We start from the raw sequence: 13,989 nt of genomic DNA, 5'->3' as shown, positions 1-13,989 counted from the left end.
TATTGTTTAGTACCGATTTGTAAAACTGTCTCATGTCTACTGACGTTGGCAGGTGTGTGTGGCAGCCTTTCATCTGGTATCTGATCATCATCAGAGAAATGCAACAGTAAATACCAGAGAACTTTCAACACACACACAGAGCACAGCCCATAATGTGTGTGTGTGAGTGTCTGAGAGAGAAAATGTGTGTGTCCCTATGTGTCAAATTACATGTAGAGAAAAACCAAGGGACAGAGGACAGAGCAGACACAAGAAATATGAGATTATGGGGACTGATGAGAAGGGATGGAGATGATGGAGGAGAGCAGGGTGAGGAGAGCCGGTGGGGCAGGACTGTGGAACAGCGACATGAGATCATCTAAATAAAGCAGCTGCCCAGGGGCAGTGACACACACACACACACACACACACAATATACACACAGACACAGACACACACACAGACACACACAACGTACATACCACCAACGTACATGCACAAGATGAACCATCTGAATGTGTGTGTGTGTGTGTGTGTGTGTGTGTGTTTTTGTGGTTTCTGGGAATTATGAATAATGCAGATCAATGTGCATCAAGCACACAAGCTGCAACGTGGCTGTGTGAGGGAAGAAGAGCCATTTGTAATTTATTGTAGGTGTGATGGGTGGGCATTGGGGAAGATGTGATAAACGGGCGTGGCTCACCGTTTCTCTTCTCCTTCTGACTGGTTAGGGTCCTGCTCCTTTGGCATGTGTTCCATTCACCTTCATTCCATTCAGCAGCCAATCACGTGAGACTGAGGCGGGCCCCACCCTCAGATGCAGGCCTGTCATTCGCCGGGTACGAGCAGTCAGTCAGCCATCACAGCGCCCAGGCGCTGCCCACCCTGATGATGTCACCAGATCGCCTCCCACAGCGAAGGCGGAGCGATGAGGCGGCGCTGCAGGTGGAGAGGAACAAGTACCAGCGTCAGGAATGATTTCTGGAATACTCTACCTGTCACAGCGTTTCCCAAAAGCAGATCACATGATCTCGAGAGTTAAACGCCTGAGAACTTTCCTGGTGGGAAACTGGGCGCCCGCTCTGACAGATCCAGGCATATGTGTTGAGACCTCAAAGACAACGCAAAAGTACGTTCTAACTGGGTTTTTATTTGTGACTGTAAAAAAAAAGATATTTACAGTATGTTGCTTTATTACATTTTAATTTCTTTAAATTCAGGGCCGAATTCCTGAACATCCTCTCCACCAGACATTATGTGGGAACATAGCCAGATCATGTATTATCACATCACACCAACAACACCAACCTGCGCCTGTCATGGTGCCCACCATGGGTGACGGTTAAATACAGAGAACACGTTTCACTGTGTCACCGTGTGCTGTGCTGTAGTGTCTCACAATCACTTCAGTTTCACTTTGCACTGTCTGTGTCCCCTGTTTGTACTTTATGTAGCTGGTTTGTCTGTGTCACACGGTCACTTTATGTCAGTATGTAACGTTGTTTAGATGTTTCCCGAGAAACGTTGTCTGTTCTGTCTAACATGTCTGTAGCTGAAATGAGTTAAACTTCAACTTATACAGCATAGTATATAGTATAGTCTATAGTATAGTCTATATAAGCATTTTTCTGTTCAAAACCTCTATCATGAAAGTCTATTAGAAATTAAATCACAACAGTGAGCGCCACTAGCACCCAAACAAGACAACAAATTCATTTCATTTAAATGTTGCGTAATTGAATGCATCAATTATTTATGATTTTTATCAGAAACAGTCCTTCTGCAAAAAGATGCTTGTAATTCACGTTCTTTCTGTCGTTCCCTTCATCACACACATACCTCCCTCCCTCCCATGTGTGTGTGTGTGTGTGTATCAAGGGAAACCAGAGCCGTCTGCTGCGGTTTTCGCTTCCTGTCCCTGTGTCCACTGCACACGTGTCTCCTGCCCTTCCAGTGTCCCCCAGAGATGGACAAATCCCACAGTTCTGAGTTACTCGCAAGGCCAGACCCACACACACACTCAGTGAAACAGTAGCTCCTGTGCTGGTAGTTACTTCACTAATACACCTCAACATTTACGGCATTTACCGGACGTCCTTATCCAGAGCGCCGTACAGCCTCAGTGTCCTGCTCAGGGACACGATGTTAGTAAGTGGGGTTTGAACCCGGGACTTTGCAGGCGAGTGTTTTACCCACCAGCCCGTAATATTAACTCGTTTTACATCTGTATTGTTTGTACTGTATATGTCGTGTTGAGACACCTCTTCTCTCAACCTCTGGACAATGTGACAAAGTCGGGGGCAACTGGACTGGAACATTTACAGCAAAACCCGCCTTCCTTTCCCTCATCACTCACTTTCTGCCACAGCTAGGCTGGCGGCCAAGGTCAAAAGACACACACACACACACACACACACACACACACCACACACACACACACACACACACACACACACATGCCATAAACCTTCCAAGGACAGAACAGGAGCTATAAACCTGCTTTTACTGCTAAGAGGGGAGGAGAGGAGTGGGGGACGAGGGGAATGAGTAGAACATCGGTTACGGCCAGGGGACTCATGTGGAGCACATGTGTGGTTTTGCCAGGCAGGTATGTGGGATGCGTGCATGCGTCCTAAACAGATGTGAAAATGCCTGTGGTGCAATATGCCGGAACAACTGCGATTGATCCGCGGACGTGCATTTCCTGCACTGGGACCTACGGACACCGCCCCACGGCGGCGATAACTTCCTGCAGTGCAGCAGACCTGGCAACGTTGGCATCGACACTACTCCCTTTTCACCACAAGAGGGCACATAATGTTTTCCCCTCCTGATGGTGGGACATATTTCATACAGGACTTTAATGAACGCTTCAGGATTAATAATATAGGACAGACGAACACACACACAAATACCAAAAATACATTTTAAACCTTCTCAGGAAATACACACGCACACCTTCTCACTTTCTCCCACAAGCACCCCTGGGTGGCCGTCACCTCCTCTATTCACTGCATGTCACGAACACCTCCATAATGAGCCCCCACACACCTGCCACACACACTCACACGCACAGCTGCGGCGGCAGCAGCTATACCATAATGAGGTGTGGTGTGAGCTTGTGGGCGTGGCCACTCCATCCCTCCTTCCTTCCGGCCTCCCTCACCTTGCACTCATTTTCAGCCGATGAAGCGTCTATCTGCTCGCTTCTCGCCGCACACGTCCTGTTCGTAAGACTTCATTACTGTAACGATGTTCTGCGGGGACGGGGGGACGGTAGTGTCGAGGTGTGTGTGTGCGATCAAAGGGACAGACTGAGTGAAACAGAGACCTTGAGGAGAAAAGGCCCATTGTCCGTCGGTGTGTGTGTGCGAGAGGGAACGAGTGTGTGAAGAAAGCTAAAAGGTAGCGTTGCCCGGGCTACAGTCGCTCTTGTAAAGAGAGAGGGGCGATGCGAGGGAGGAGAGCAGGAGGGAGGGATTTTCACCGAAGGTTTCTGGGAGATTTTCTCATGGATAAGAGTTGCGGTCAGCATGAGAAGACAGAAAGGTGACATCTCCCACCCACACAGCACTGCGTATGTATTTTATGGAAGCACGAAAAACCGGATTTGCTGATGTGCTCCTGGTATGCAGTGGTCCACCTCATTGATCCCACTGTGAAAAAGTTGCAGAAACTGCAGAAAATGACAGAAAGTGGAGATGCTTCGACAAACGTTCTGTGGCCATCTTAAAAGAGAATTTCCCCATTACATTTACCAGACGCCCTTATCCAGAGCGACTTACAGTCAGTAGTTACAGGGACAGTCCCCCCCTGGAGACACTCAGGGTTAAGCGTCCTGCTCAGGGACACAATGGTAGTAAGAGGGATTTGAACCTGGGTCTTCTGGTTCGTAGGTGAGTGTGTTACCCACTAGGCCGCTACTACCCCATGACATTCAGCCCCGTTCAGCATGATAACGCACCTCTGGCATAGAGATTACAGGCAGGACAGAGGGAAACAATTTGCGAGGATTTGTGATGCAGGCACACACACACAACCTAACCTGCAGGCATTTGCATCGACACACACACACACACACCCAGAGCTTTATGCTCTTTGCGTGTGTGTGTGTGTGTGTGTTTTCATGTTCGTGCAAATAGACACAGTTTTGCCCGTGGTCACTATAATGTCCCCCTTTCCGGCAGGAGGTCCTGGTGTCACCCATTCCATTAAAGGAAAGCAGTTACAAACCTAGAAAAGGAGCATTGAAATACTAACACATCACATGACCCACTGTGAGCCAACGACCATTAAAAATGACCGCTTTGATCACAACATCATCATCAAAGCCAGAAGCAGTCGAACCTCCAGTGTATTACAGATAAAAGTAAAACTAAAGATGCTGGCTACAGATCAGACATTTTGGGAATATATACTGTCTACCTAAGAATGGTATATACAGTACAGGCCAAAGGTTTGGACACAAGTTCTCATTTCTTTATTTTCATGGCCATTTACGTTGGTAGATTCTCACTGAAGGCATCAGAACTATGAATGAACACATGTGGAGTTCTGTACTTAACAAAAAGTGGAGACCTGGCCTCCACAGTCACCGGACTGTAAATGGTCATACGCCCTGCTGTATTTGTGTGCCATCGTCCTCAGCAGAAGGAACAGGACATAATGAGTTCTAATCTGAGGAAGAGCCTAACGACTTTAATTAAGATGAACTGGGCCGAACATGGTGGTGTCATCTTCAGTTCGGCCAATCAGAAGCTCCTTTGTGGGATCTGGGCTTTCTCACAGCAAATGTCCGGCTCCCCCTGGCTCCCAGATCTGAATGGCCATTAGACAAATCCACAGACACACACCTGGCCATGTTGACATCACACACCCTGCCGACTCACCATCACACGGATTTACATGGCGCCCCACCTGAAGCTGCCATCAGGCTTCCCAGCCGAGGCCTGGCGTTTGTGTATATTCAAATTCTCCTCTCCAGAACAGAACGGAACGTTGACCAGACGTTGTAATGGAACACAACAAAAATCCTTTATTTCCCATGGGATCAGCAAGTCAGCAACATGCTTAACTAAACTCGACCTTTTTATGTTATAATAAACCAAAAATCCTGGACATGTTTGGTGAAGAGTTAGATGTTCTGAAAATGAAACAGAGTGTGTGTGTGTGTTTGTCTGGTTGAAGGAATCATTAGAATTAATGAAGGAGCACGGAGCTAATGTCCTTCCGACGGCCCGGAATCTGCAGCCGGTCTGGTTACAGCTGCCATGCGCCATCTGGAACACGCATCTGCACCCGGACCAAGACGCTTCTACAACGCTTCCATGTTCCTCAGGAAGGAGCTGGGCAGGCAACAGTGGGCAAACAGCATATTCCATTTACAATGTGTGTGTGTGTGTGTGTGTGTGTGTATGTAGACCAGCAACATCCTACACTGCTGAAACAACAAATTCCTACTGAACACACACACACTGCACACCGACTTCATAAATCACAAGTCAGGACAGATTAAAAGTGAGAGTGAGCTGACGAAGAGAGATGGGCGTGGCTCCGGCCGGCCACTACATCACAGCTGTTAAATGCATTTCCTGTCATGTGGGAGGAGCTCGGCAGGAAATGCCAGTCGAGACAGAAACGGCGCGCCATCTGATCAGTATAGTGGTGCTCTGCTGGGAGTGTGCCCAGTGCCACGCTCCACTGCACACACACGCACACACACACACACACACACACACACACACCGCTTTCACTGGCAGCCGGCGTGCAGTGCAGAGTATGACATCATTTACTGCTGCTGTGTGTGCCTGTGTGTGTGTGTGTGTGTGTGTATTGGCATAGCCATATGGTGTCACACAACCATTTGACTCAACACTGGAACATTAGAACAGGAATTGATCTAATGAGGAGCCCCTCCTCTCACACACAGCACATCACACAATAGTATTAAAATTATTTTTTCCTTTGTTTCAATATGTTCAAAAAATGACAAAAGTGCAAAGAAAAATTATTCAACCATGAAAAACAACATTTATTAAAGCGTCATGTCAGCACAGCACCAGTTCAAGCATGTGGAGGGGGAAAGATGGCAAAAACTGACCATGCAATGACCTCTGACCTCTTCACACTTTATCTTTTTCAGCAGTTCATTTGTAGGAGTGTGTGTCGCAGCCATTGGGTAGGACGCGTACACGCCCCAAACACGCCCCCACATGTTCATGTTCCGCTGCCATGGTGGTGATGGCGGAGCGCTGACAGGTCTCCAAACTGGGCGTGTCCCACCGCATATCCTCTACTTACATCACATCCCCATACATTCCACACGAAAGACCTTCACACAGACGAGGACTAACAGACGCGCTGAGGACGATGGGAGGCGCTCTCTGGTCAGATTACTCTTCATCCGTCATGACGGTGAAGGAGAAGAGTACATTTTACCACGTACACAGCACACATGTTCTGATTGGAGGAGCTGCTCTGTACATTCTGTTCTTTCTTTAAGGGAGGGGCTGTATGTTAGTGGGAAGAGTGTTTTAAACGTGTGTGCTGTAGACACTCATGCAGCTCTTGACGTGTAAATGCATGTTCTGTGTGTGTGTGTGTGTTCATTGTTTCATTTATGTCTTAGGATGTACCAATATCCAACTTCCACAGAGGATCAAGATTTTATTACAAGAATAAAAATAAGATTTTTTTTGGTTACTAAGGTCGGGTTTAGGGTTTGGTTTAGGGCGCCGGTGCTAGCTCATCTGGCTATGGAGGTCAATTTGTGGGCCACACCCTCCACACTCCCAGGGAGCCCATATGTTGGGTTAATATCTTTTGCCCTGGTGTCACTGACGACAATCTCCATCCTCCATCCATTGGATGGCATGATAGATCCACTAGGATGATCTACAGAGAGGCAGAACAACCTGCTGCACATCGCTGAGGTGCCTTTAAAGGCCCTATCCAGCCCCTGCTGCTTCAAAGCACATGGAGAATGTTCAGAGAATGTTCCAGAGGCATCAGGTGTGGAACCTCTATGTGACAGTACATATTTGGAAAGAAAGGAGCAACCTTGTCACAGATCTTCAGGCCTTTGTTTGGTTTGAAGTTCAGTGAATTCTTCACATGCACAGCAGTGTGAGTGAGTGAGGGAATGAATCACGGCTGCAGTCGTGAGGTGAAAGTAAAAGCAGAGGCTGGTCGATTCAGAACCAGCCTCCAAATACGTCAGGTCTTCCTTCATACTCGGTGTTACAGCACCTTTAACCGCCCATAAAACCACAGTAAAAATATACATATATACGGGAGTCAGAGGAGCTCCACATAAAACATCTTCCAAACTCTAAAATGATGTTCTGTTGCTCAAGTTCTTCACACTCACACTCACACACACCCCGTTAGAGGAGGAAACCTCAGGAACCTTGAGAAGACGAGGGGGCCCATCCTGGTGCTGCAGACATCACTTCCTGTGTATGTGCTGCTTTCTGGAGCGTGTGGATTTATGAGGTGTTAAGAGCGCACACCCACTAACCCCTGAATGTGAGCCCCCCGATGCCTGAAAACACACTTCAGGTCTCACGTCTGGTTCTGCTTTCTTTTCCATGACAGCAGGCCGAAGCGACGCCGAGGTTCCGATGTTCCGTGGAATATTCTAGAGGAACGTTTTTTAATAAGAAATGGAACAGACAGAAAACAGACGAACCTGCTGCACTCCCCCCCTGGAGGAGCATTAGCCCCACATAGGGTGGTAGTAGCCTAGCGGGTAACACACTCGCCTGTGAACCAGAAGTCCCAGGTTCAAACCCCACTTACTACCATCGTGTCCCTGAGCAAGACACTTAACCCTGAGTGTCTCCAGGGGGGGACTGTCCCTGTAACTACTGGACGCCTGGTTAATGCTGTAAATGGCATTCTGGTTCCTACTCAGTATTCCGGTACAGCCAGAACGTCACCTGTGACTGTGGTTTTAAAAGCACAACAGCGGTCAGGAACGCGGGTTGGGGATCAGTAACCCCACTCGCTCCGGCAAAGTACGGGATTATGGCCGGATTACCGCATCGCCCCTCCCCGGCGCACGCTCTACACACTCGGCCCACCGCGACAGAGCAGGTGCCACGGCGGTATCTCCTCTTCCCACTCTGACCTGGCGCTGCATATTTAAACAGCGGCACGAGACGATAACCTGCCGTGATCAGACGGAGTGGGAGGAGTCACACAGCTGATAACACGTTGAGATCAGACGGAGTGGGAGGAGTCACACATCTGATAACACGCCGTGATCAGACGGAGTGGGAGGAGTCACAGAGTAAACGTGGAATACGGACATCGGTACCACTTGGCAGCTGCGGTCAGGATAAGAAGACTGGAATTATAGGAACGTTCTGTAACTGGACTGGATCGTTGAGAGTAATGAAGCCACAATGCTCGCAGCAGATGGAACCGGAAAGGGAGATGATATAAAACGGCGCATGAGACCCCATCTGTCGGCGGTCTGTGGGTCACGTGGGTCATGTGATCCAGTGGGGCTTATAGACACACGCATACATAACCATACATGTACGTTATATTAGAACATCATCGACCTACCAGAGTCCCTCTGTGTCTGTGGGGGCGTCGTGGGGGGCAGCTAATGGATTCTCCAGACCGACGGGGGCTTCTGGCCGCGCTCCTGCGGGAAATAAACAGACAAGCGTTCAGAAGCGGTGCGGCAAGAGCTCGGCGGGCGGAAGCCTAACCGGGACTCAACCCGAGAGGACGAGTTCCCATCTGCACCCCAACACACCTCAAGCACGAGGGAACCATAACCGGCCAAAAGCGTTCGACACGTCTTACTAAAACTAACACGCACATCTACAGGCCCTAGTGCGCTGAATTTGTGGCAGGAAAAGAATTATAAGAACTTTTAATTTTATCGCTAAACTGAAATGTGCAGTTCAGAACGATGTGTTTATTACTATTGCGTCTATTTTATTACTTCTTTTAGAACTAATGCGATGTGCAATTCTACACGGTTCCACACGGGCACACAGCACCGGCACCAACAGCCCCAACACCGGCACGACATCCAAAGTTAAACAAAGCGCAATTTATACGTCCTCTGTAGTTTGATTTTGAGGGGGAAATTGATTAAAACTGTAAATCAATTTTGTTTTGTCTTTAGGCCATATTGCCCAGCTCTAGTACCCACTAGAAGCCACATGATACTGCGACACCAACGGCGGCCAGTCCATGATACCACAATAATCTTAATCTTGATGTCGGAAGATTAAATACGATTTAATTGCTGTGTTAAATTCATCCTTCTATCATCACACCCGCAGGCGCGTATTAGGAGGTTCGTCTGGGAAATCTCATTATGTCATCTTTCAGCTGGACTTCTGCTGCGCTTCACGCTTCTCTTGTCTGGTTTTTTTCGGTCATTAAATTAATCCGCGCCTTTTGTGAAAAGCGGAAAACTCTAAACACAGCCATGTGTTGAGGGAGGGGCGGAGCCTGCGGTGAGTCTCAGCGCGGTGCTGTAGGTGGGCCGAGCCCCTGGATAATGTGTGTGATTAGGAAGGGGTCAAATGTCAACTGTGAGAACTACACACGGCGGCGTGGGGGTTCAGGGGCTCCAACCAACACACACACACACTGTTACCTGAACCTTCAACTCAATGTGGAGCCACGCCCGCAGCTTGAAGGAAAGGGAACGGGCAGAATTCCTGCACTAATGATGGATGTTGTGTGTTGTTGTGTCTCGGCGAGCCGTTCTGGCCGCTGGGCTATTTTTGGGAGCCTAATGCCTAAAACCAGCCCTCTGAATAATGCCTTTGTCAGCGAGACGGGGAGGACAAATTCCTCTCCCTCCAGGCAGAGAGGAGTAATTAGTCAGGACACTTGGACCCGCTGACTGAACGAAGACGCTATAAGGTCGTTTCCTGTGATAATGAATGCTGGCCGTGACCCCCCGGAGTCTCTTAATTAGTGTTTGTTGGTAACGAACACTCTCACTCACTGTGAGATGTATTTACGTCTGAGTTCTAGACCTGATTCATAACTAACTTTCATCAGCTTCTATAACTGAATTATAACTTCAGTATTATCAGTATCTAAATGTAATTTATAGCGGATTATTATCTGCATCTTATTTTTACCAGCATTGAAAAACGATTTATATTTGATTGTTATCGGCATCTCGAACGGATTATGATCAGAATCTGTAACTGATTTATAACTTATGAGACCGTGTATTTCTTGGTGCGGGTCTTCAGCCTGGTAAACGCGGCCGATCAGCATTTATATATCGACACACTCACAGCTTTATTCAGGCATCTACTGATCCAGGATACATGCCACTTTCCACACACACACACACACACACACACACACACACACACACAGTGCTGCATGTATCCTAAACAAAAAAACTGAGAATTTAGGCTCAGATCCTCAGACTGTGACATGAAATCTACGGGAACGGATTAAAATTACGAGAACAGCGAGGTATTCAAAGTGCTTCTGAGTCCATTTTAATTTGTCATGTCACGTCCAAACTAGAACGTCACCATGACCAAAGCCACAGACAATCACAAACCTTGTTGTTATTATTATTAGTCTATTGATCGTTCAAAACTGGCCAAATGACTTGTTTCCTGTTGCATATGATCAATCAACCCAACAAATATCCTGCTTGACTGTGGCTGTTCCTCAGATGAGGGAGAGGGAGGCCGCGAGCAGAACCAGCGTGGAGAACCGATTCAGAATCATCAAAGGCCAGGGCATGGACTTTGATCAGCAGAAGCGTTCGGCCGTCAGAGGCTTAACATCCACAGCCAAACACATCCACCCGGCTGCCCGGCTGGAAGGCTGGAGGTTCTGCAGGCTGCAGCACCGTAATGGCAATGGCTGATAGCAGCAATGAGTTATAGAACAGAATAACAGAAATGGATAAAAAGAGAAGCACATGCACAATTAATATTTCATAAATACACATATGATGCACTGAAGGGGCTTTTGATCTGCAGCGTTGCACACAATGTTGCATCATGTGTCTCAGTGGACACGGTTCTCTCAGCACATGAGCCAAAGAATGTCACCATGACTCCTGCAAATGAAAATACAGCCCCAGCCTGTAGAACCCTGCAGAACCCCAGGGGACAGAACACCAGAGCGATCTCAGCACAGATAAAGAACATCTCAGAACATGCATACCTGGCCAGAGCACACACACACTCACACACTCACCCTCACTCACCACAGCGCAGCCCAATCGACGTTCTGTCTGCACACACTCAGCATGACCCGCACTTGACCAGAGGCGGCCCAAAACACACACTCATTCCGGCGGTGTCCGCAGCCAACGCCAGCCGGAGTCACGGCGCGGCCAGCGCTCCGTCAGCCCGCGCTGAAAGGGTCCATTCAGTCCGCAATCCAACACGAGAGACGGACAGACAGAGGGCTCCACTAACCACAGGCCACACAGCTGGGAGGACGCGATGGGACACACGCCGCTGAACAATGCAGGAGGGCCTGTCAGATGAAGATTAACGAGTGTCCAGCCAGGCCCTGGACACACGGACCAGCAGAGGGGGGCTTCATTAGCATGAAGTACGGAGGAGAACCGTAGTACCACAGAAAGACACAGAAAGTTGTTGTGCATGAATGCAGATGTTCTGTACGTAACAGCAATGGAGGGACGGGCTCCGCAGCTAGAGACAGGAATTCTCTGAACCGGGTTTGTGTTTCTTGAACAGTTTGTTCTTGACCTCTAAGCACGTGATGTGGAACATCATGGGGTGGGGGTCAGGAGGTTAAGACAAGGATAAAATCCCCAGGTAATACACACGTTTTAACCCAGAATAATGCGAGAGTCTGTTGAAGAAGACTTTGGAAAGGGAAAGCAAGCGAGTTTGTTGCCAATAAATAGACTGAAAACAAAATCAAAATAAAAAACTACAATAAACTAAACCAAAGAAAAGCAGAGCAACAAACCAAAACCTAAACAGAATAAAAACAAGTCAAATGAAAAAAAAAACTAAATAAAAAAAATACTGTGAAAACAAACTAAATCTGCAAACAAACAAAAAACTAAAACCGAAAAAAAAACAACACTAACCAAATAAAACAAGTCAAATTCAAACAAAGACTAAATAAAAAAAACAAAATACAGTGAAAACAAACTAAATCTGCAAACAAAAAAAAACTAAAACCGAAAAAAAAACAACACTAACCAAATAAAACAAGTCAAATTCAAACAAAGACTAAATAAAAAAAACAAAATACAGTGAAAACAAACTAAATCTGCAAACAAAAAAAACTAAACCGAAAAAAACAAAACACTAACCAAATAAAACAAGTCAAATTCAAACAAAGACTAAATAAAAAAAACAAAATACAGTGAAAACAAACTAAATCTGCAAACAAAAAAAAACTAAACCGAAAAAAAAACAAAACACTAACCAAATAAAACAAGTCAAATTCAAACAAAAACTAAATACAAACACAAAAAAAACTCATAAACAAAGTAAATCAACAAACCAAAGCCTAAACAAACAAACAAAAAAGGCGAATGAATAAATGAATAAAAAAGCCCCCGACTGGCTCCTCACAGGAACTTGGACGCTTTGTTCAAATATTCATCAGTCTTAGAAGCGAAGAGGAATTAGAACAGATCTGGAGAGAAATAAAAAAGGGGCGTATATGAAGACTGGAGGGTTGAAGACACACACACACACACACACACACACACACACCCTCTGGCTCTCTCAGGGGGATGTAGGTGTGTTTATGTTTATCATGCCTGGTGTTAATAAAACCACTTGACCCCTGACCTCCGAACGCTCCCACCTGAAAGCACTGGATTTCCTCTGATGTTTTTGTCAGATGGAAGCGAGGGGTCAGGGGGTTATTGGTCCCTGGGGGGCTTTAGAAACACACAGCGCTGTTGCTACTGCCCCACCCTTCCTGAATTTCTTCACATCGGCTTCTGCTGAGGAGGACGGATGGGAGGAAGGGCCCGGTCGCCGGTGCGGACGCATCAGGACGGATCTCGGGAGTCCCCAAACACACAAAAGGTCTCTTGTGAAGGGCGTGTCATAAAGCTGCTTCTGTTCACTCGCACCCTGGCGTGGCCCCCGTTTCAGATTCTGTGCTAATGGACGGACTAAAGACACACACACACACACACACACGCACATACACACTTCTATCTGCAGACGGTTACAGGCAACTGTTTTCTTAAACTTGATCCTCAAAAAAGGCCAAACTCACCTTGTTACACATATAAACAATTCATCCACACACAGCAAAATGTGCAGGAAAGTGTGCACAAAAAAGGGCGTGTCCACATGCTCCCAGGGTCTGTCAGGTTCAGGAACGCGTGGCCGCAGGGCGCTGCTGACCACCACGGACCCGTTTATCCCCCCGTTCTGCCCCGGCCACTGTGTGTGGCATGTGACCCCGCTGTCACATGTAGGAGCAGGACACACACACACACACACACACACACACACACACACACACACGCTCGGTGTGGAGCACACAGGAGTGAAGGAGGTTTTGTTTGAAGAGACACACAGAGCAAATCACACAGCTGATCTTCAGAAGTCCACAGATAACCAGTACAGCAGCACACGTTGGCAGAAGAACAGAACCCCGGCGCCGACTGCGCCAAGTGTCAACATTGGCCGGGTCCCCGCCGGCTGAGGGGACGCCAGATGCTGACGCTTCCCAGCTCCATAGCTGGGAAAACCACAGCCGGAATCCGGAACGTCCGAAAAGAACCCATCAGACAGAGATATATATACATATATATACATCATATATATATACAGACATACATGGTTATATATATACACACAAACACACACACACACACACACACACAGACAGCGCTGAGGAGAAACCGCTTCACGATGTCTGCAGGGGGACGGTTACGATGCACATAATCTTAATTTTAATAAGAGATCACACACACACATGCACACACTGACACACACACTGACAGGTCTCATGGCTCATGTGACAGGTGCATACACACCA

The 13,989-nt window shown here is 47.4% G+C and overlaps 1 protein-coding gene across 1 annotated transcript in view; it reads right to left on the bottom strand.

Annotated features, from left to right (window-relative positions):
- The window catches only part of LOC114795420 (thyroid hormone receptor alpha-B), a 40,690-nt gene that overhangs the window by 13,125 nt on the left and 13,576 nt on the right, over positions 1 to 13,989 (bottom strand). The window contains exons 3-4 of the mRNA XM_028988657.1: positions 8,554 to 8,635; positions 683 to 918 (exon numbers count right to left, since the gene is read on the bottom strand). Coding sequence (XP_028844490.1) covers positions 683 to 738 — 56 coding nt within the window. The 5' untranslated portion in view covers positions 739 to 918; positions 8,554 to 8,635. The remainder of the gene's footprint in view (positions 1 to 682; positions 919 to 8,553; positions 8,636 to 13,989) is intronic.

The sequence above is a fragment of the Denticeps clupeoides genome, chromosome 8 (assembly GCF_900700375.1).
Source record: "Denticeps clupeoides chromosome 8, fDenClu1.1, whole genome shotgun sequence".
Taxonomy (NCBI): Eukaryota; Metazoa; Chordata; class Actinopteri; order Clupeiformes; family Denticipitidae; genus Denticeps; species Denticeps clupeoides.
Note: the sequence above shows the minus strand (reverse complement) of the source record. Positions and strands in the feature narration are given on the sequence as shown.